Here is a 21273-nt window from a genome sequence, read left to right as displayed (position 1 = left end):
TGGATGACGTCATGCTGTGAGTCCCGACCACCGTTATGTGAAATCATTCAATGCAAACATTTATTTTCAATATTATTACTATTATTTCAGGGCACTATTTTCTTTTAATTGATTTCACTCAACTCAACTTTATTTATAGAACCTTTTGGAAAAATAACTGCAGCTGTAACAAAGATATTGCTCAAACTGTGCATGCATTACATTGATTTACAATAATAAATATACCTTTTAGGAAGAAAAACTCAAGTACATCGTTTTTTTTATGATCTTATTGTATTTGAGGAGTGTTGGTCATTATGGTGGTACTTGGAGAGCTTTGTACTTTTGAGGAGGTACTTTGGGTAAAAATCTGAGAACCACAGAGCGATCGTACCTTGACAAAACGAGCAAGACGACATATTTTGCTCCAAACTTTATTTCGTTGAGTTTCAGTAATAAACAGGTCAAGAGCTGATCTACAGGGAGAACTTGACAAGGCAGGGACGTCACCTGGGGGCGAGCCGGAGCCAGAGTATTTGTGTACAGCGATGGAGAATGACAAGGTAAGTTTGCAGACTGCAGATTCTGATCAAGTACAGGAGTCCCAACCCACAAGACGCTCCTCCGTCCTGATCCAGAACATATTCAATTGTATCGCTTGCAATATCGTTACAGTGACTCAGAGGATCAGTCTAACGATTGTTAAAATCAGAGCATGCACTTATTTTGTAATTTTGCATAGAACTCGGAACTAGTGATGATGATGATACCGCCCTCGCCATCAGAATCTAAACAATCTTCAGTGACATGATTTTGTCAAGTCAATCATTGGACTTGTTCAATAGAGTTCATTTACAAGACAACATCTGATAGCCCTGCAGCAAAATCATTCTTCAGCCAAATTGACTCATTCGTCTTCCAAAATGATCTCCTTGGGTTTGCACGGTGGAAAACGTCCAATTTACTTTTGAGGTTAGTTGCACTTGCTAATTCAGAATTCATCTGGAAGTCACTGCGCACTTTTCTGCAATATCAGTCCGGCCTCTTTCAAGTGTTCAAATGAACAAAACTCGAAGTTGTTCATTTGAACCAATACATTGACACACCTGATATGAAACCCACCCTTTATTATAATATTGCTTTCCACCGGCGGTTAAAGAATGGAGGCACATTATAATGAGTAGTATCAACATGAGAAATCCCGCTCCAGTATGCTGGCATGTACGTTCACCTTTGAGTCGATCTCCAGCATCTGCGGCACACTCCAGAGGTAATCTTTTCAAGGTGCAAGTTTCAACATATAATACAAAATTCGGTGCACATTCGTCATACAGTCAGTCGCAAGAGCACTCTACCCAGCGTGCAAGATGAGACCCGCTCACGTGGTCACGGACGTTCACCTTCATTCACAGGACAAAGCATCTTTCTTTTTTTTTTTTCTTCTCTTCAAAATAAAGTAACTTGTAAAACTACCATCTGCATGGAATAATACAGATTAACCAGGGCGTGTCACAGACAATGCATAGCCGTAGGAATACAGAAGAATATGGTTTGTAGTATATTAGTTATTACATAACCTCCCAGAGCTAGAGCTATTACTTCCACTGTAATAGAATATATACTGTATACCCCAAACACACACACACTATTGTTGTTGTGTGTGTGTGTGTGTTTTTAAGCATTCTAAATGCTGACTCATGTCACATGCATGAATTGCATGAGTTATTTTTTCATAAAAGCAGCAACACTGGTAAGACATTCATAAGGGTTGGAGGGGTTGTCTAGTTGTAGTGAGAAGCTTATGACGTTATCCCTACCTTTGTAATATTTGCATGTGCTGTGTCCGTCACTTTTGGAGGAACTCGGGTGTAACGGCAGGCGCCTCTTTTCCATCAAGCAAAGAAAAAAAGCAGAGTGGGCCCTCCCATTTGTTTCAAGGTCAATTTTAAAGGTCACATTTCAAAGGTCTGTGCCATACTGAGATTTCCAAAACCATTATTTTGTGTTACTTATACAGGATTCAAGCCAGCTACAACTACATGTTGTGAATTAAAAAAAAAAAAAGGACTTCTAATACATAAAAACAGTGCCTATGCTGTGTCATCACACAGTAAAAGACTCGTTAAACTACCACGCTCGCCTTTGAATCGTAAGCCTTCGCAATGAAATGACTTGCCATGTAAACAAATGGCACTTTACCAATGAGGATGATTAGTAAAGCCACGGGTTTATCATAAGCGACCGAAAACTTTGGACATATTTTGACTTTGACATATTAAAAGGAAGTCTAAATATTGAACAGAAGTGTCTTTGGTTGCGTTTTGTAGGCGTAAAAGTGTGCACATTTGACAAAGCAGCTAAAATTTTAGGTCCTATGTATTGCATGTACATTTGAAAAACAAAGGCAGCCACGCACTTTTTTGTTTTGTTTTGTTTTTTGTTTGTTGAAACATAGCGTACTTCGTACAGTGCAATTCTGCAATGAAGGCTTATGAATACGAGCACTCGCCTGCGCCTGCGCCTCCTCATTTCTGTTTCGGAGGTTTGGGTTTTGAATCCACTTTCGATCCTGAGAGGCCATTTTCTGTGTTGTCGATCCCCGAGGAAGTTACAAGGCACTCCTTACTGCTCGGGGGGGTCGGAGGAGCGGGGTTGACGGGGTAAAGGATTGCAGAAGAAGAACAGACATGAGGAGCATCTCAAACATCTCAAAACATCAACATTGCGCTCATCACATGAATTGTCAGCAAAAAATGATGAATGGCAAAGTGGCAAAATGGCAAACTCACTTTTTCTCCTCGAGCTTGGCGAGAACAAAGAGAGTGAAGTTCTTCAGCAGCATGAAGCCCATGAGCAGGGCGATGGCTCCGCCCACAGCAGAGGCTATGATGATGGTCAGCGTGTTGTCCACTTCCCTCACTGCAGTAGAAAACTGAAGAGTCACTGCCCATAATACGGCGCATGCAAAGGCCATCATGCATCATGGGGAAATCGCTAATTCCATGTCACCGTGACGTTCCTGGGAGAAAATATGTACTTAAAATACAGTTGCTTTTGTAAATTCCTTGCATCCATTTTCTGTACCGCTTCTCCTCACTAGGGTCGCGGGCGTGCTGGAGCCCATCCCAGCTATCTTCGAGCGAGAGGCGGGGTACACCCTGAACAGGTCGCCAGCCAATCGCAGGGCACATAGAATTCCTGCGATTGAAATTTGAGTTAAATTTGAAAAATAGTCTCAAAAACTCAGATTTTTTTTTTTTTCTTCACAACACTCCCTCGTTCTAAGGCCGGCGCTTGTCATTGGCTTTCTCTGGTCATGCGCCATTCTGCCGTACTCTTAACACATGACACATTTTTCAATATATGACCTCAAAGCGCCATCTAGTGGTACCATCTATTAGTTTGTATAAGAATTTGAAACGCTTGAACACTTTTACACTTTTGAACACATAAAAGAACATGACTTTTGGACAGTTTCATCCTCATAACTTTTTTTATGGAACATTCACTGAAGCGACTTTGTCTAACTTGTACAAATTTGTCATTAGGTCAACATGGTATGGTGGTTTTCCACGTATTGTACTGTACACATAGACTGCAACAAAGAAATATTATAATTATTGAAAAACTATGTATTGCACGTGTTTTGGCTGCCACATCTCCCTCTGGAAAGGTTTTTCTTTCTAGTTTCAAATGGCTTACTTTAACCAGGATCCTTTGCTGTACTGTGGCCAAAGGTAGAAGCCCGGGTCTGTTTTGTGGCCGTCTCGATGCTGTAAAATCTGGGAACATCTGACTCCTCTGTAGCTAGCTACTAGCTGGCCAGCTAGTAAGTGTGTGCAATGCACCATCTCCTCAATAATAAGTACGCGCGTATGTATGAGAAAATAAGCATATGATGACTAGACCTTCCTCCCTTCATTACCAGAAAAGAGTGACCCACTCACACTCGTCCACGACAATCAGTTTGAAGATGGCGCTGTGGTTCTTGTTCTTTTCTTTGGGGTTGCTTCCAAAGCAAGTGTACTGGCCTCCATTCTCGAAGGTGATGTTCCACAACAAGATGGAAATGTTGTTGTTCCGGTTCTTCCCCACAAATTCGAACCGCTCCTTATACATCTTCACCTTTGGCACCACCCCCTCGGACGGTATCACTGCGTCGCACACCTGATGGCAACGCGCAAAGCCGTCAAGCGTCCCGAAAGCGACACAAGTGAGAATCTCTCCGTCATGTGGAAGGGCTTACTGTTTGCATGGTGCCGTTGTCATTGAACTGCCATCTAAAGTAAAGGTTCTCAATGCCAATGCAGCTGGAGTACGTGCAGGGCAACACGACTGTGCTGCCGTTGACGGCCTCCAAGAAGGGAATCTTGCCTACGGACATCTCCAAGGCCTCAGCAGACCTCACAACTGAAGAGCAACACAGAAGGATTGGCAACATTTATTAGGCACTTGTATTTCTTTCTTCCTTACAAAAGATTGGGCCACATAACATCTGACACATAACATCTGACTCTGTGACGCGTTTTGCAGCTGTCCTGTCCCTTCTTTCTCCGCTCGTGTTTAATGCTCCCATCTAGTGTGTATTGTGCAAACTGCATGCTGACAAAGCTTTGTGCAGAATTAGCACTCAAGTGCAGATGAGGCAGACAAAACATAACTTAGCACGTGCTCAAAATAAAAGAGCGATGCATGCTTGCGGTGAGGAACTTTGTGGTTTCACAATTTGCTCGGAACAGGATCAAGGTCAAAATGAGGTCAAGCATCATTGCGGCAAATAGGGGGAGAGAGAAGGAGGTCAGATGTGAGAGACTGTTATTGATTCCTTCACATCGCACCCTCGCTATCGCACTTCGTCTCCTGGTATGGTGCATAGTGAGTTTGCAAAAATAGTAACAGTAAGCGCGTCGCGCCACTAACTCACACTAACTCCTCCGTTCGATTACACACGCAACAATTTGCTGTCACCTTGTTGTGACCATGTGGACTAAAAACAGAGAATCAAGTGCATCAAATACATCAAGAATGAGATGAGCAAATGCATACAGATTCTCCATTTTGTATTAGCAGGCAGGTCAGGCCAAAATAAATACATACATACCGTCAATAAGAATGAGCAAGTTTCTCATATATGTGAAGAGATTCCATAGATGTAATATGTTTTATTGAACTTTATTTCTATGTCTTAACAAGTGCCCTGCACCCAAAGGTACCATTGCACGAAGTGTTTCTATGCATAATGTAAAGCTCTTTGAAAAGAAATGAGATCATAATGTGCATTAATGCCTGATGGTTTTCGATGCTTTCCAAATCGCGCGGTCTGTCCTGGCCACATCCGTCCCGCACAACTTGAAAGTTCCAATTAGCAGTGAATTAGCGTCAATTTCAAGATCACCCGACGGTGACGCGAATGACGATGACATCAATGCGCAAAAGGTCAGGATGAGACAGCTCTACGTGATCGAATAGACGTTACCAAGCAGTAGTGTGGCGATCAGCTCCAAGGCTGTGCGCGGAAGGCCCAGCCTCAGGGCATCGACCCAGATGCCGTGGACCTCCATGTCCGAATGACTTCGGGATCCAAACCTGACTTGTGAGAATTTCCCACTCGGCCTCAATAGTTTTCCGGGTTTCTATGTGGGAGCCGCTGAAGAAAACACAAGACGATGTCAATGACTTGAAAGTAACTGAATATCTCAATGCAGCGTCGCAATTAAAAGTTACAAAGTGTCCTCTGTGCAAATTCCAAAAGAAACCCGAGCGGCCGCTAAGTGGAAGTGGAAGCGTCAACACTGCCTACCTGCTTGGGTTCCCTCTCAGGCCCGCGGCTCGGCGGCCGACTCTCGCCGCGCTGCACCGTCACGGCTGATTCAAGGAGAATCCGCAGGTCCTCCGCACTCTCACTGCAGCGGCTGCCACATTGCAGGCAGGAGCGAGAGACAGTCGGCGAGGCGAGGCGAGGCGAGGCGAAGCGGCCGGCCGGCCGGACGGGAGCAAGCGAGCGAGCGAGCGAACGCCGCCGCTGGAGACCCCCGGGGCAGCTGACTCCTCCCCTGCTATCTTCCAACTTTTGCCTGTCCTCTAGCTACGCTGGCTGCGCGCCACCTCTCCCCCTCTCCATCACCTTCCCTTCCATCCTCCATTCAGTGCCAGCCCCCTCCCCCACGTGGCCCCTCTGCTGACTCGGCATGCAGGCACTTTTGTCAGAGTGTTTGTGATGAGCAGGGAAAAGTTCTGCAGTGCAGATTGGGCTTGTGTAATGCAGCCACAGGGTCAAGTCGCATTCTCAAGGATGCGTTATCTTCCTGATGCCACGTGTCTGGGCTCGCGAAGCTTTTCGTGCCTTCGGCGGACACGATCGCAAACGCGCCGCGTTGGGGGAAAACTCGTTACGTGCAACGAGATGATGAAATCTATTTACAAAATTCATGTCATTGCAATCCATTGCATTACTGGGAGAAAATGTGTACACTTGCTTTTGGAAGTTTCCATGATGACAATGTTAGCAGCATTTTAAAAATAGCCACAAAAGCTTGGATTCTTTTTCCCATATCACTTCGTCCTTCTCAAGCCGACGTTTGTGATTGGCTCTGTGTGGTGGTGTGCCTTCCTGCTGTCCTCTCAAACATGACATCTTTTCCCAAATATCATCTCAAAGAGCCACCTTGTGGTGCAATCTATTAGCGTGTCTGAGATTTGAAAAAGGTTCAACCCACGGATACACTTTTGAACACGTACGTAAAAGACCATTGACTTTTGAATGGTTTCATCTCATGGAACATTTCACTTATATGAAGCGATATTCTCAAGAACATTTGTCGTTAGGTCAACATGGTATCATGTTTTCCTACATGCTTTGTGTGTGTGTCTATATATATATATATATATATATATATATATATATACTGTATACATGTGATGTTTGCACGTCCCATCCGATGGTCGAAAGGTCAAAGGTCAACACTCTTACATGCAGTACACCACACAGTACAATTCTTCACCTTTAAAAGCAAGTGTGCAATTCTTTTTCTTGTGTGCAATTCTTTTTCTTGTCACATCATAGTAATGCTTTATTATGAATACTGTGCGTTTCTGAGTTAACGAGGCCGCAGGGCCGTGCCCATGATGAGTGCTCTTTTAGTGGCCTCAAGAGGACACTAGCCTAAACCACATGTATGTGGTTTTCCTGTTCCTGTTTGTGTGTGTGTTTTAACCTGAAATTGTTCCGAGTGGAAAATTCGAAACTTCAACATGCACACTCTCACGCACACAAACAAGCGCACACACAAAGATTACCTTCCGATCGTAACTAATGAATTGGAGTTCATGATCCAAACTCAACTGCTTGTTCAGTACAAATGTTTTTTTTTAGCAAAGCATGGTAGCATTGATTACAAGATAACTTTTAAAAAAAGTGACATTTTCCAGAGTTAAAAATTGAGATGAGAAGGCATTGCGAGAACACGCAAACGACCCCCGCTCCCTCGGAAAGCACGGCGTTATCCGGCAGGAGCGGATTAATGGCGGGTTCGGAGGATGTGGGCGTGCGAGAGAGAGACAATGCGGCCAGTCCGCAGGCCGACCGCACTCGGCCTCGGTGGACGCGGCAGCAGGAAGAAGGAAAGGCACAGTCTTGCTTTTGTGTGATAGGCTTCTGCTGCAAACAGCGGGTCAAATCACAAGCTATGCGGTGACGTTGTTTGTCAACATTTTGTCACATTTCGCTTCAAACAGTGTTTAGAAACATCTTTTTACAGCAATATTTGTCAAGAAATCAAAAATATGAAATGTTTCACGTCTACATATGAAATATGTCTAAATATAAATGTTCAAACTAAATGCTAAATATACAAGCATTATGTAAAAGGTAAATCAAATCAGAATCTCATGATGTGCAAATCCTTTTCAACTTATATTCAATTGAACACACAACAGAGACAAGCTATTTAAATGACTGATCAGTGTTTGTGTTTTCGTGAATATTCTCTCCTTTTGAATTTGATGCCTGCGGCACGTTTGAAAAAAGATGGGACAGGGGCCAGCAAAAGACTGGGACAGTCAAAAAAACACCTTTTCGGAACATTCCACAGGTTAGTCGGAAACAGGTGAGTGTCATGATTAAGTATAAAAGGAGCAGCCCCTAAAGGTTGTTCACAAGCGAGGTTGGTGCGAAGTTCACCCCTTTGTCAGGAATTGAGTGATTTCAGCATCTACGCTCCATAATAGCATCAAGAGTCGTGACCTTCGACCCCTCAGGCGGCAATGCACTTAAAACCGGCACGAAAAACAGATTCCACGTCATGCTTTCAAATAGTTTATTCCAGTTACAAATAACATTTTAGACTATTAGAGGAGGGGGGAAAAAAAAGTGTACAAAATCACAAGTGCAAGGTTACTATTGTACAGACGTAAACAAAACCGAAAAAACACTTTGCCATCTTTTGTGGAAGAACCATGAGAGGACCGGTTGCTATTTTTCACCAGCATTTGAAGTGACGTACGGCGGTTGGTAGCATTTAATCATCTACGAGCAGATGACCTTCGTGATTGCAATCACAACTTGAGTGCGTTAGTACGAGGGGATGAACACCCACCCGCAAAAAAACAAACAAAAAAAAAACACCACATCCATCAGCAGCAGCAGCGGCAGCGAGAAAACAAAGTCGAACGAAGCTGGGGCACAGCGACAGTCACCTTGAGCAAAAAAAATAAAGATAATAAAAGCCAAAGGGCACAACCTTAAACCCGACAACGCAAATACGAGCAGATTAGCACAGCAAGACGCTACACCAAGGCCCAGCAATCCTACCGACGTCCATCCCGCATGCGAGGCCATATCCCGCCATTGCTGGCCTCTGGTTGCTCACTGCTCCACTTGGCCCTAATGCAACTGGACAGTAACGGTATACAGGAAAACAAAACAAAAATCCATGATTGTATCTGCAAAACCCCCCAATTTATTGGCGCCTGCTGCAAGGGAATTGGTCGCGTAGTTTTTGTGTCATCGGGATAACAAACAGCAAGCAAATTAATTCCGCTCGTCGACAGAGAGCCGCTGCGCTCGATTAAAAAATGCTCGATTCAATCGTCGTCATCGTCGCCGCCGCCGTCGTCGTCGTCGTCATCATCATCATCCTCTTCCTCACTGTCGTCCTCTTCGTCATCGTCTCCGCTGCTCGGCTCGGACGCTTCATCATCTGAGCTAACTTGGTGCGTCTCCTTCACAACGGTTAGATGAACCGCTTCCTCGGGTTTACTGACGCAGCCCAGCATTCGCGCACGCACGCACGCACGCACACACACACACACACAGACACACACACGAACCGTGAGATGGGCTGCTGATGGGAACGCGTAGCCAATAAGAAGGAAGCCCAAAGTGCAATGTTCAGTGATACCCAGAATGCTCAGCTTGACCCCAGCCAGCGTGCGGCAGAGAGGGGAGGGAGAAAAAAAACCAAAACAAAAACAAAAAACTACTTCAAGCCACATGAGCATTCATCCAGCCAAAGCCAGTCGACGGTTGTCTGGGTTTTGGCCTCTGGAATTGTTAGTTTCTCCAGCTGTATTCACAAAGTGCAAAAAGGCAAACGTGCCGACTGGCAGCTGCTGCTTAAGAGGAAACATTTGTCAAGCCGGAAAATGTTAATCCGCTCATATCATGATGTCAACCCTTACAAACACCCCCAAAAAAAGACACAATGTGACTAAATTCGCAGCAACAGTTTTATCTTGGAAGGCCTCATATTTGACACAATCGTGTTTGTAGTGGTTGTGGACGACGATCAGGTGATCAAAACTGCTGCTGTGAACCGAGATCAATTATCTCAAGAACGGTAGAAAGGTTCGTCCATATTCACATCTCCTACTTGGCGGTATCAACAAAACAAAACGACAACATGGTCAAATGGCAAATTTGAGTGAAATGCATAATATACTGCAATAAAAAGCTTTTAAAAAAACTCTCAAAAGGTTCACGTTGGAGGAGCAAACATGGAAGAAAACAGTCCCGAGCCGTCATTAGTCTCTTTCCCAAAATAGTCACACCAGTCCCGAGAGGAAGAGCAGGAGAGGCGCGCCGGCGGCACCTGCGGCCCCTCACCACACGGTCGGGTCCTTGCGCTCGGGCTCCTGGGCGCGCAGCTCCACGTCCTCGCCCCCGCGCCTCCTCTTGTAGAACTTCACGGCCAAGAAGAGAGCCAGGAGGATCAGGATGAACGCGCAGCCGGTGACGACCGCGATGACCAGGATGCTGATCTCGGAGAGGGAAGCTGCGAGGACGAGGGAAAAGAGAGAGGGGGGAAAAAAACAAACCAAAAAAAAACAGCGAAGATAGGGGAGAAGGTTAAACACAATCGTCGCTGACGTCAACTGCAGCTGCACAGATAATATTTGTCAAAATAAAGACAAGAAGGTTTCAGCAGTTCTTCATGCTTCTCCATTTACATTGATGTCTGACAAAGTCCTTCTAAATAACACAGATGGCACTGACTAGAACGCACAAATAGGTTGACATCATCTGGCAAGTTCATTTCGTTAACTCCCCCCGAACAAGCTGTTGACGCGCTCGAAGGCGTTTGTATGTATGGCCGGCCCGTCAGGACGCGGCGCAAAGGCCTACCTTTGGTGACGACGCTGAGCCTGGTCTCTCTGTTGTCGCCGTGCACGTCCGGGCGGTTTCGCACGTTGCAGATGTACGTGCCGTTAAAGGTCGGGGGCACCTCACGCAGGGTGATGGAGGCGTCGCTTCTCGTGACGTCTCCTGACCACACCGCGTGGCCTTTAAAGCGTCCGCTCTTCGGAGGGTACGCCACCTCCTGGTAGTAGAACACCTGACAAACGTGCATTTTGGAATAAGGCTGTACTTACAAAATGTGGGAAAAGTGAGGCGCTGTGAATACTTTTCGGACGCACTGTCTACGAGAGTACTTCGTAAGCTGGCAATGAAATGCGATGCTGTGCATTTGTTTCAAGGACGCGCCGACGATAGAGAGGACCACAGAAGATGACGCGCCATTCCCCTGGAGATGTTTTTTTTCGAGAAAGCATCAGGTCAAAGTGCCTGTGATGTCGTTACCTCAGTGGGCACGTTAGCGTCTCGCGCCACTGGGCTGCGACTGTCTGATTGGGTTTCGCCTTGCGCAAGATGTCAACGTCACAACTGTGCACAGTCATTGCCTCGCAATCATTCCTTTTACGGCGATTCGCCACGTGTCGGCTTGTTAAAGACCGCAGCTACAAAGTCGTCCTCTGTCGTCGCGTTTGACACGATTCCGTTTTTGACGTACCGACTCTTCTTTTTTAGAGTTCAGCGGCCGGAAGTTCCAGGACACGACGACGGACTGGCTCGACACGGGGTGACTGGAGCGGAAGGTGCACTTGAGTTTTACCGCGGTCCCGTTCACCGCCTCCACCGCAGACGGAGCGTAGATCTCAATTCCTGAGACGAGCGCCGCTCCTAAAATCGAGAGGGCAAAAAAAGAAGGCGTCGGTCTCATTGCTAAACTGTTGATGATTGCTGCAGAGTCCGAAGGTCACCGCGCTGCAAGCGCGCTGATGATGGACGACAAACATTCCAACTGATAAGGCAAAGGAGAATACGATCGCTTCCAGCAAAAAAACAAAAAAAAAACAAAAGAGCGTTATAATAATGAACACCAAGCAATCGTGAAGCCGAGGGAAGAAAAGAAGAAAAAACAAATAGAGCCACTGCACAAACGTTGACCGTAGCCATGCAGGACAACCATTTGGAATGTCCGGATGAAGAAAACAACACACGCATTCAACCCAAACTGAATAATAAATAAAACATATATATATATATAAAAGCCACAATAAGTCAAATACAATTAGGACATGAGCAAAGAATCAGGAACTCTTCCACGGTAATCATAAAACTGATTGAACTTGCTCAAGGTGTTCCCCAATTTGTGTGTGTGTGTGTGTGTGTGTCACTACAGTACGGTAGTATCAACAGGATACGCTCAAGATGACAGCATTTGCTACATCAGACAAAAATGCTCAGTTTGGACTGACACTCTCAGAGGACGATTCATTTTGATTTTGTGTGTGACTGACAGGGGCATTTATGCATTTTTGGAATATAAATCTTAAAACGACTTTTTCGCCTCACTGAATGGTGGCAGTGTTCGTCTCCTCTGTAACTTTACTTTTATTCAGTAAGTTGAATGAATCTGCTTTTCCGTCCACCGTGCCGCTGTGTTGCGTATACTGTATGTAATTAGAATAATAAAGGTAATCTTTGGCCCTCCGCGGGGAGCCGTGACGACCAAGTGGCCCGTGACAAAGATGAGGTGGACACCCCTGGTTTCAAGGTTGACTAGCAGCCTAAAACACATTCGCGTGACATTTTAATTTGCTGAACAACAATAAAAGTCCGAGTCAAACTCTGATAAGGCGCTCACAATGCGTGGCGTGGACGTGTCACGGAAGTTTCTCTCGCTCTCACCTGACAGCACGAAGCCTCCCAGGAGAAGCAGCGGAGGCCATGGCGGACACATGACACTGACGAACCTCAACTCGGACCGTCCCTTCGTGAAACTCTCATCGGGGCAGGTGTGGACGTTCCCACGGGTGCTGGTCGAACCCTCGCTGCCCCCCCCCTCACCCCCCCAAAAAAAAGAAAACAAAGAAAGAAAAGATCCCGCGCGTGTGGTGAAACTCCACTTGAGTCCACCCCCACCGTGTAAATCTTCAGTCTCACCTCTCCGAAGCACGACACACCTGCTGGGCGGTGTTTGGCCACTTCTTGCACAACCTGTTGCTCTACCTCCTCGTACACGTTTCAACTCAAGTATTCGTGAATAGATGGGAGGGGGGGAAAAAGTCTCGTTTCCCCCTTTGAATCCTACATTCGCTTTGCAAGTCTCAGCAGGCTTGTTCCTGTGACACAAATGTTCTCTGCCTCCACCTGGTGGCCAAAGTGAGAGCATGACAACGGAAGGAATCCCCGCATTCAAGGGAGTCGGTGGAAACCGATTGAATCCAAATTGATTGACAGAAATCTTAGTTGCGTTTCCTTTACACTGAACAAAAAAAAAGTTAGTTGAATGTAGTATATTGCTTGCACGTGATTAAAATGCATTGAAAAAATGTAAATGTTCGGGGAAAAAGATATATACAAGATTGACATATTTTAATCATGTGCAACCCCCCCTCCGTGTAGTCACATAGTTTAAGCATTTTTTAAAAAGCCATCAAACGGGTGTATGGAAGCTTATTGTTTTTGTTTGTGAACATTTTATTTTGTTTTAAATTTATTCGGTTTACCAATACAATACATGGTACAATTATTGTGTACTGACTGAAATGCAACATGATTGTGAAAAATCATTACTGGAGGAAATTAATAACATCTTTTCAAAGGTTTATTTGACCAATTAAAGATGATTATGGATGTCATCACACTAGCACAGACGCGTATTGCATTTTCTTGGAGCAAACTAACAAAAAACATTTTTTTTTTCCAGACACTTTTTTAGGATTGGTTTTTCTTTTTGAATATTTTTCATTTATTTTGTATTTTATAGAGTATTTTTTCCATTTTCACGATTTTTTTTCTGTTTTTCGGAGTATTTTTCAGTTTTATAGAATAGTTTCTTCCCCATTTTTTGAATATATATATATATATAATTGATTAAAAAAAACACAAAAATATCCAGACAAAACAGATTTTTTTCTTCTATAAAACAGAGAAAAATATTCCCCAAAACAGAAAAAAAAATTCAGAAAAACAGGGGGAACAAATTTACTCAGAAAAACACGACCAAATATGAAAGAAAACACATTTTTTTAAATTACTCAGAAAAGATGATGTTTTTTTTCCCTCCCTCCCGTGAATGCAAAGCGCTTTCTGATTCAAAGATTTATGAGTGGTAAATAAAGGAGGGAAAAAAATAGAAATCTAAAACCGGAACTCGAGACTGAGTTGAGGAAAGCGTCTGAACATAATCCCATAATTCATTGCGAGCCGAGCGCGAGAGTGAACGATGTCGAATGTATATGTTATGGCGTCGAAAATGGCCATAAAACGTCTGCGAGGTTTTCGAGTGTGTGCGGCGCGTGAACACAGTTTGTTTGTTTCCAAACAATGTGACACGCCTTCTTTTTTTTTTTCGCCTCGCTTGGAGCAGCAGCTCGTTTGTTGGAGCAGCAGCTCGTTTGTTGGAGCAGCAGCTCGTTTGTTGGAGCAGCAGCTCGGTTGTTGGAGCAGCAGCTCGGTTGTTGGAGCAGTAGCTCGGTTGTTGGAGCAGCAGCTCGGTTGTTGCTGCTTCGGCAAGCGAGCGTCTCGTCCTTCCTCCGCGGCCGCGTCGTCAGCTGTCAAGTCGACGCCACAGCTCTCGCCAGCCTCGAGAAGCGACGCCCTGTGCTGTGCCAGGTGCAGCCCCGTTTTTGTTGTGTTTTTTTTTTTTTTTTGCGACGGTGTGCTTTTCGTGTGAAAAAACGCGAGGCTCGTCGAGCGGCTGCTAGCGTCTCCGGCGTTTAGCGAGCTAGCAAGCAAGCTAACGGCCACTAAAGCTCAGGTGCCGTCGACGCTCGACTCGACTCGCTTGCGGGCTTCGTAAGCAGCCGAAGTCTTGCGGGTGCACGTAAGGCCGCGCCGTCTGCTCGTAAAACGTTCACGTGCTGCTGCCGCCGCGCGGCTAGGCTAACGTGTCAGCTAGCTGCCGCCGATGGCTTTGCTCCTCCGGCAAATGGCGAGCTGCGTGCACATCCTGCGCAGCTTTCACTTTGCATCTGGAGTTTTGTTTTTTTGTGTGTGTGTGTGAATTCGCTGCTTAAGTCACCGCTGTGGCCTCTCGTGCAGGATGAGCGGCGACGGCGACGGTTTCAACCCCGCTGCGGTGGCTCAGCCGGTGGAGGACGCGCAAGGGGATGGGCGCTGGATGGCACAGGTTGGTGGCGCCGTCGTTTTGCGTCCCATGTCAGCTCCGAGAATGGAGAGGAACTGACGACACATCATCACGTTTTGCCCTGGGAAATGATTCAAATGCTCAGCAAATTGGTTATTCACTGCAATGAATGTAACGTTGTCCATCTGTTTACGCCCGTGATGTATAGTGACCACGAGATGACAAAAGGTACACAAACGTGCTGCCATTCAAACAACACGAGCAGATTTCACACTAACTTTAGTCGATTGAGACGAGATCGTCATTGTTTCCCTAGCTGTTACTGTATGTACTTGTTTTTGCCTTTTTTGTTTGGAGGTGTACTGTAAGATGTTTGTACTGTAAACTACGGAATGTGTCTTGGCTCATTAAAGGTTGGGAAACACGGATTACTGTAAACATAGAACGTTTCCAGCTATTTCCATACCAGCGGCCTCCAAACGCTGACTGCGCCGTGGACCGGTACCGTCGTAGGGCATTTTGGTACCTCAGAGTCTGAAAAAGCTTTGTTTTTGGGTTTTTTTAATTTAGAAAATCAGATGCATCCACCTGTGCTCCTGTACAGATGTCAAACTGACTTAGTCATGTGATACGCTAGTAAAAAAAAAAAAAAAAAAAAAGTAAGCCCACAAGCTAACAAAAATGGAGAAAAAGCCAAACGACGAGACAGCAGATGAGCCGACAACATCCATGATAAAGAAAGCTGCCTTTAAGTGCCGATATCAGCGTTCCTACTGAAACTATGATTGGTTACCGGTGGTTCTCTCGCAAAAAGCCCACTCTGCCCATTTTTCAGCGACAGGCTCGCAAATGATTCGATCAAGCCTTCGGGACAGGCACATGGAGACCAAGCACCCGACATTAAAACACAGGCCTGGATGAAAATCCCTGACTGCTGTTCCAGAACATGTTTAAGATTTTACCTTTGGCAAAATGTTAACTTTCCTTTTGTGCTGATAGAATTTGAGCCAATGCACTCCGAGCACGACTTTATCCACCTTGTTTAGTAGCGCCACATGGTCGGGGTTGCAAGGTTAATCCGCTGATGCTAATTGGACTGAGACGGTCTGCTGCAGTTCAAGATCGCTATCAGACGGGACGCCAGACGCTTCACACCAGCACTGCAGGATCTGGACACACGATACCGCAATTTGTGTGTGGGTTGTGTGTAATTGATGCCCCCTCTAAAAAGGCTCCAAACTCAATTTACAACATTACCCTTCAAAATAAATGGCTTCCAGGTGATTTCATTTTGGGGGGAGAGAAAAAATAAATGCACATGCGGTAAAGACTCTCCATAACAGCCCAGGCTTAATTTAGCTCCTCCCCAACAAGGCTTGGCTGTCAGTCAAGATGAATCACTTCAATGTAATTGTTTAAAAAAATAAATAAATAAACTAAATTAGGTTTTTGTGGTTTAGTTATTCTAGTAAATAGATGGGGATAGGTTGCAAAGGGGGAAAAATGGTGCCAAGCCATTGCTGTCCAGAGATATGTGAGGTTGGACTCCAGTTTTTGTGTATGCTGTACTGTTGACGACCGTAACATCCCAAACTCTTTCCTGACAAGATTGTGTTCATTATTTTGCAGCACAGCCGATTTGTGCAGGAGTGCAAAGACGCAGAACCAGATGTGCTGTTTGTGGGAGACTCGATGGTACAACTGATGCAGCAATATGAGGTGAGATGAGACATTTGCAATTTTCTCTCCATGTGCACAACGACCAAACAGAAGATCTGGCGTTTAGCTTTTCTACAGAACCCAGCAAAGGCGGAATATTGTTTCCACTGTGTGCGCTTTTACACAGTGAGGTCAGATACTCGCATACGTGACGATAACGGAGCCGGGCTGCCGGCATCTGATGTGACGTATAAAATACGTGTCAAACTGCAACAATTGCTTTTAAGACAACGTAGATGGAGACTTGAGTGCCCCGTTCCGGCATTATGGCTTTCCCTCACACGGAGACGCCGTCCCAAGTCTGTTACGGCTCTGATTCTACCGCTGAAGGCAGAATATTCCGGGCCAGTGCTATTTATACAGAACAGCAATCTGGTAGAAAAGCAAAGCTTTGACAGGCGTAAAATGGGCCATGGGAAAGGCAAAGCTGACAAATGTTCCGGAACGTCCGTATTTTGTTACGGAAATTGCTGAACGCTGACTCGTTACGGCCGGGACGTCGGTCGTTCCGGATAAAATCCAACGTCGGGCATTACCGGGCCCGTACGATGCTGTGTCCGGCCACCGTGACCAAAATTTCATAAATGAATTTGATGAAATGAACACATTATAGTTTGAAAAAAGTTATTATGGAAATTCAGACAAATTTGGACAAATTGTGCTGCAAGTGAATTTTTGTCGGCTGGCAGCTAATTTAATTGCTGATAGGACAAATTAGGCGTATATTTGAGTTGTCTTGTGTTTTTCCGTCCATGCATTTTCTATCCAGTCACACTGAGGTGGATTCTCGTAAGCAATTGCAATAATTGCGTTCACTGGCAAAATAACAGAAGTGCCCGATTTTGTATGTGCAGGTGTGGAGGGAGTTGTTCTCACCGCTTCACGCCCTCAACTTTGGCATCGGCGGCGACACCACCTGCAACGTCTTGTGGCGGCTGCAGAACGGAGAGCTGGAGAACATCCGTCCCAAGGTCGGTCCGACTCGGCCGCGCACGCCGGCGAACGCTGCGAGCTCGCGCGCACACTTTGTCCCCGCTTCGGCGCCCCTGACCACGCCATCTTGGCTGGATCAGGAGCAGGTGTTCCTGCGTTTAGACATTTGATGTTCTGCTAACTGTCTTTAGTGTTGTTACCGGTTGTATTTTGGTAGAATTCTATTTCCGTCGGCTTGGTTGGATTCTCATCCAATATCAAGCAGCTTTTCTTTTTTTTTTTGTGCTTTTGTTTTTGTTTTTATTGAAAAACGGACTTTTCTTTGAATTTGTTGCCTGGTGCATTTTAGTCACAACTGTTTGTGGTGGTTGACGAGAAGAGCACTCGTCACTCGTGATGAAGTTGTGCGCGTGTGTGATGTTTTAACATTGAATTCACATTTGTGTTTGAATTCATTGCGTTATTGTGTAACAGTTATCGCTGCCACTGACGTCAAATATCCATGTTAACTGGGAGGGCCGGCAGTGAATGAGTTAATGACATTCGTTAGGTGCAATGTGTATAACCCCTTTTAATTTGTCATTAAAGTTAAGTGTTTTAAGAATTTTGTTTTTGTTTGTTTGATCATACTTTTTGGGCAATGTTATTTTGAAAGTTTCCCCAAATCAAAGTTGGAACAGTTTGATGAGAAAGCTTGTGGCTGAACTTTGAGGTACGGCTGGAATAAGAGGAGACGAAAGCAAGCTGTGGGAAAAAAAAGTGTGTTGGTCCTTTCCCTGGGAAAAGTGTGGGTGTTGAAATGCGAGCATCCTCCACAGGTGGGAGGCCCCGAAATAAGAATTAGAAACACTTTTATAAGCCGAGCAGGAATGTCATTGAGCACCGTCATTGAGGTTTTCATAATGGCAGCAAAATTCTCCCAACAAATTAGGCCCGCACAACACTGAAAAAGAAATTCAAGGAGTTTAACGTGTGTCTTTGGTTTTGTTCAGATTGTGGTGGTGTGGGTAGGAACCAACAATCACCAACACACAGCAGAGCAAGTTGCTGGAGGAATTCTTTCCATCGCCAAGCTGCTCACCTGCCGTCTCCCCAAAACGAAAGTGGTCGTACTGGTAAGTCGACTTGTGTTTGCTCCTCATGCTGTCGAACACGTACGAGCAGTTGTTTAAAGCAGCGTTTCCGCACCTTATGTTACACGGCAAAAAAAAATCTCACCGCACACAAAAAAATGTCTCAAAAGTATGGAATTCTTGTTGTTGTCTCACTCTGAGTGTGCCTGACTAATTCTGTTGTAAAAATTGCAACAGGCAGGTTCGTTGGAAGCGCATTTTAGCGGTTCTGCCTGTCACTATACGTCACTGGCATGGATAGATGAATAAAGATACGTTATTTGTGGTAAAGTAATCTTCATTTTCGAACCAGTTGAGTGAAATTGGATCATTTCTCCCTGCAAATCTGATGATGATGTTTCGCAGCACAGCACGTGTGTTATGTTTACCTGATCAAATCATTTTCATAGCATTGCCCCCAAAAAAATGCCACAACGGCCGTGAGCTGAAACATCAAAGTGGACTCCTTAATGGTTTTCCCTGTCGCCATCTCGCGACTCAAATGAACAAGGCGGACGTTTTAAGACCGGTGGTGCTCGACTGCATTGGCAGCTCGACAATCGTAAAATGAGAAAAAACAAGCAAACAAAAAAACGCGAAAGAAGAATGAACACCAGAACATTTGTTTGTTGGTTCTTGACAGAGCTCGGTGTTTTATTAGCCGTGACATGTTGCTCAAAGTCGGCGTTTGCGCAGACAAGCCAAGTGACGACGAATCTCACGTCGAAGTTGCCGATGTTGCGCTTGCATTGATTTGAAACCAAACCGGTCCTCAGGGTTTGTTACCGCGGGGGGAGCGTCCCAACCCGCTGAGGGAGAAGAACGGCGCCGTCAATGACTTTCTGCGCTCCTGGCTGCCTCGCCTGGGCCAGGCCCAGTTCCTGGACACCAGCGCGGAGTTCGTCCACTCCGACGGCACCATCGGTCCGCAGGACATGTTCGACTTCCTCCACCTGACGTCGACGGGTTACCGCGTGGTGGCCAAGCCCCTCAGCGACCTGCTGCTTCAGATACTCGAGGAGACGCCGGAGGAGCGAAGGGCGTCGCTGGTTTGAGCGGCCGAGCGGGAGGAGGGAAGGCACCCTGAGACGGGCGGGCGTGTCTTGGTTTTGACGAGCGGGACGTCGGCGTGGGCGCTGTCGACGGGAGAGAGACGTCGCTTCGCTCGTCAAACGACTCCCTGCCCGAGACCTTGTGCGACCGCACCGTCAGATCAAATGAAGTATTTCTCTTGATTTCTCAGCACCGTTACTCACTGATGTGCACAGCCTCATTTCTTCCTGTATTATGTCATCACGGTCAAATGTTGACAGCAACTCCGGTAACATGAGACGTAACTTGTATGATGTTTGAAGTATGCTCATGGGGGGGGGATACAAAGTGCTTAACGTCCTCCAATCATTACTTTTTATTTTAAAGGTTTAAAAGATTTGCCAAAGAGCACAGCAAAATAGCACAGTTTTACTGATTGGTAAGCAGATCACCTTAATGCTCAGTGTGCTCGAATTCCGTAAGTATCGACGTGTGGAACTTGTTCGCTAAACGTTGACGCGGCGTAATTGAGCAAGCCAACAACATCAAGCAAGTGAATTGTTTGCAACAGAATTGAAGACTGGTTGAAACACTTCTCATGCGCGCTGTTCTGCATCCTGACATGGACAAATAATGACACTTTCTCCCTCCCATTCAACACTTTGATGGGTATACAGTACAGTATTTTCTTTCTTACGCACCTTTTCATTCTGTGACTTTTCATTTTACTTTTTTTTTTTTTTGTAATTTTATCCACCTGTTGTGTTTCGTTTTTGTCATTGAGCTCTCACACAATACTTTTTTAGGAATACAAATTTGCAGAAGCTACTGAATATTATCATGCTACCAAGACAAAATCCCATTTTGGCAAGCTTATGCTAAACCTTCTTTATGACTCAATAAGTCACATACTGAGCTTCAAATTATCTGACGTTTACTGCTGTCTTAAGCTCTGCACAGCACGTGCTGCGTGTGTATGATTGTGTGCGTGTGTGTGTTTGTGTGCGTGTGTGCACGCCTCCAATGTTTACGGGAGCGTTTGTGTACAGCGTGTCTGCAAGTTGGAGCGGTGCGAGTGATTGGAAGTGACCCCGCATGTATATAAGAGACGTGCAAAGGATGTCTGTAGGGGATTTAGACTGGGGGAGTCTGTCAGTGTGTTACGTTATTTTGTGCACTTGTTTGGCTTGTTGTCTTGTTATTGAGTTAAAGTAAAGCATTCCAATTAAAAAAAAAAAGAAATAAAAGCAAGGCCAGAATTCATTTGTGTCTGAGTGGACATGTTTGGAGTCCTCTTGTGCTTGTGTGATGGATAGACAGACGGGTACGCTACTCGCAAAAAGTAAATTTCAGGATGAGCCTAAAAATACACTTGAAACTTTACAAGTGAACTTGATGTCAGTCTCTAAACTTTAATGCACGTGCAGTTATTCTATGTTTCAGTATTTTTTTTTTTAGTAAATTGATTCTGTAACTTTTTAGCCCCAAAATTCGACCAGTGTGACTGTGAAATAAATATCTGGATGCTGGACAGTGCAGGTGAGGTTTCCTACATATATTGGATATAATTAACAATACAAATATCGGTATCATTAAAAGTGCTAAAAACACATCCATGTAAAGAC

At 45.2% G+C, this 21273-nt stretch overlaps 3 protein-coding genes across 5 annotated transcripts; 1 reads left to right on the top strand and 2 right to left on the bottom strand.

Annotated features, from left to right (window-relative positions):
• Positions 1–397: 397 nt before the first annotated feature.
• scn4bb (sodium channel, voltage-gated, type IV, beta b) lies at positions 398–6073 on the bottom strand. 2 transcript variants are annotated; one of them, XR_009785073.1, is made up of 7 exons: positions 5780–6073; positions 5456–5626; positions 4226–4389; positions 3927–4146; positions 2769–2898; positions 1797–2604; positions 398–608 (listed from the first exon to the last, which is right to left on the bottom strand). XR_009785073.1 is itself a non-coding variant. In XM_061751100.1 (6 exons), exons 2-6 carry the CDS (start codon positions 5538–5540, stop codon positions 2505–2507), a joined length of 699 nt encoding a protein of 232 aa, XP_061607084.1. In that variant the 5' UTR covers positions 5541–5626; positions 5780–6073; the 3' UTR covers positions 398–2504. The 2 variants fall into 2 exon arrangements, 1 of the variants encoding a protein (XP_061607084.1); XM_061751100.1 differs by having other exon boundaries at positions 398–2604.
• Positions 6074–8913: 2840 nt separating this feature from the next.
• Positions 8914–12886, bottom strand: mpzl2b (myelin protein zero-like 2b). The gene is made up of 5 exons (XM_061751609.1): positions 12449–12886; positions 11268–11437; positions 10601–10811; positions 10082–10250; positions 8914–9235 (listed from the first exon to the last, which is right to left on the bottom strand). The coding sequence occupies exons 1-5, from the start codon at positions 12498–12500 to the stop codon at positions 9061–9063; spliced, it is 777 nt and encodes a 258-aa protein (XP_061607593.1). The 5' UTR covers positions 12501–12886; the 3' UTR covers positions 8914–9060.
• A 1271-nt stretch (positions 12887–14157) lies between these two features.
• On the top strand, positions 14158–20911 carry pafah1b2 (platelet-activating factor acetylhydrolase 1b, catalytic subunit 2). Of its 2 annotated transcripts, none has more exons than XM_061751610.1 (6): positions 14158–14377; positions 14807–14894; positions 16482–16571; positions 17426–17542; positions 18497–18619; positions 19393–20911. In XM_061751610.1, the coding sequence occupies exons 2-6, from the start codon at positions 14808–14810 to the stop codon at positions 19669–19671; spliced, it is 696 nt and encodes a 231-aa protein (XP_061607594.1). In that variant the 5' UTR covers positions 14158–14377; position 14807; the 3' UTR covers positions 19672–20911. The 2 variants fall into 2 exon arrangements, with proteins under 2 accessions (XP_061607594.1, XP_061607595.1); XM_061751611.1 differs by having other exon boundaries at positions 14239–14377; positions 16487–16571.
• Positions 20912–21273: the final 362 nt, after the last annotated feature.

Source organism: Phyllopteryx taeniolatus, chromosome 17, assembly GCF_024500385.1.
Source record: "Phyllopteryx taeniolatus isolate TA_2022b chromosome 17, UOR_Ptae_1.2, whole genome shotgun sequence".
In the NCBI taxonomy this organism is placed as follows: Eukaryota; Metazoa; Chordata; class Actinopteri; order Syngnathiformes; family Syngnathidae; genus Phyllopteryx; species Phyllopteryx taeniolatus.
Note: the sequence above shows the minus strand (reverse complement) of the source record. Positions and strands in the feature narration are given on the sequence as shown.

Bases quoted from the DNA above. Each gene is read 5' to 3' on its own strand.
- mpzl2b (XM_061751609.1), bottom strand. From the start codon at position 12,500: ATGTGTCCGCCATGGCCTCCGCTGCTTCTCCTGGGAGGCTTCGTGCTG. The intron at 11,438-12,448 runs GTGAGAGCGAGA...TCTCGATTTTAG, and splicing joins GGGAGGCTTCGTGCTGTCAG to GAGCGGCGCTCGTCTCAGGA. The intron at 10,812-11,267 runs GTACGTCAAAAA...CACGTTTGTCAG, and splicing joins ACTCTAAAAAAGAAGAGTCG to GTGTTCTACTACCAGGAGGT.
- pafah1b2 (XM_061751610.1), top strand. From the start codon at position 14,808: ATGAGCGGCGACGGCGACGGTTTCAACCCCGCTGCGGTGGCTCAGCCG. The intron at 16,572-17,425 runs GTGAGATGAGAC...TTGTATGTGCAG, and splicing joins AACTGATGCAGCAATATGAG to GTGTGGAGGGAGTTGTTCTC. The intron at 18,620-19,392 runs GTAAGTCGACTT...ACCGGTCCTCAG, and splicing joins AAACGAAAGTGGTCGTACTG to GGTTTGTTACCGCGGGGGGA.
- scn4bb (XM_061751100.1), bottom strand. From the start codon at position 5,540: ATGGAGGTCCACGGCATCTGGGTCGATGCCCTGAGGCTGGGCCTTCCG. The intron at 4,390-5,455 runs GTAACGTCTATT...GTTGCTCTTCAG, and splicing joins GATCGCCACACTACTGCTTG to TTGTGAGGTCTGCTGAGGCC. The intron at 2,605-2,768 runs GTGAGTTTGCCA...CCCCCCGAGCAG, and splicing joins GCCAAGCTCGAGGAGAAAAA to TAAGGAGTGCCTTGTAACTT.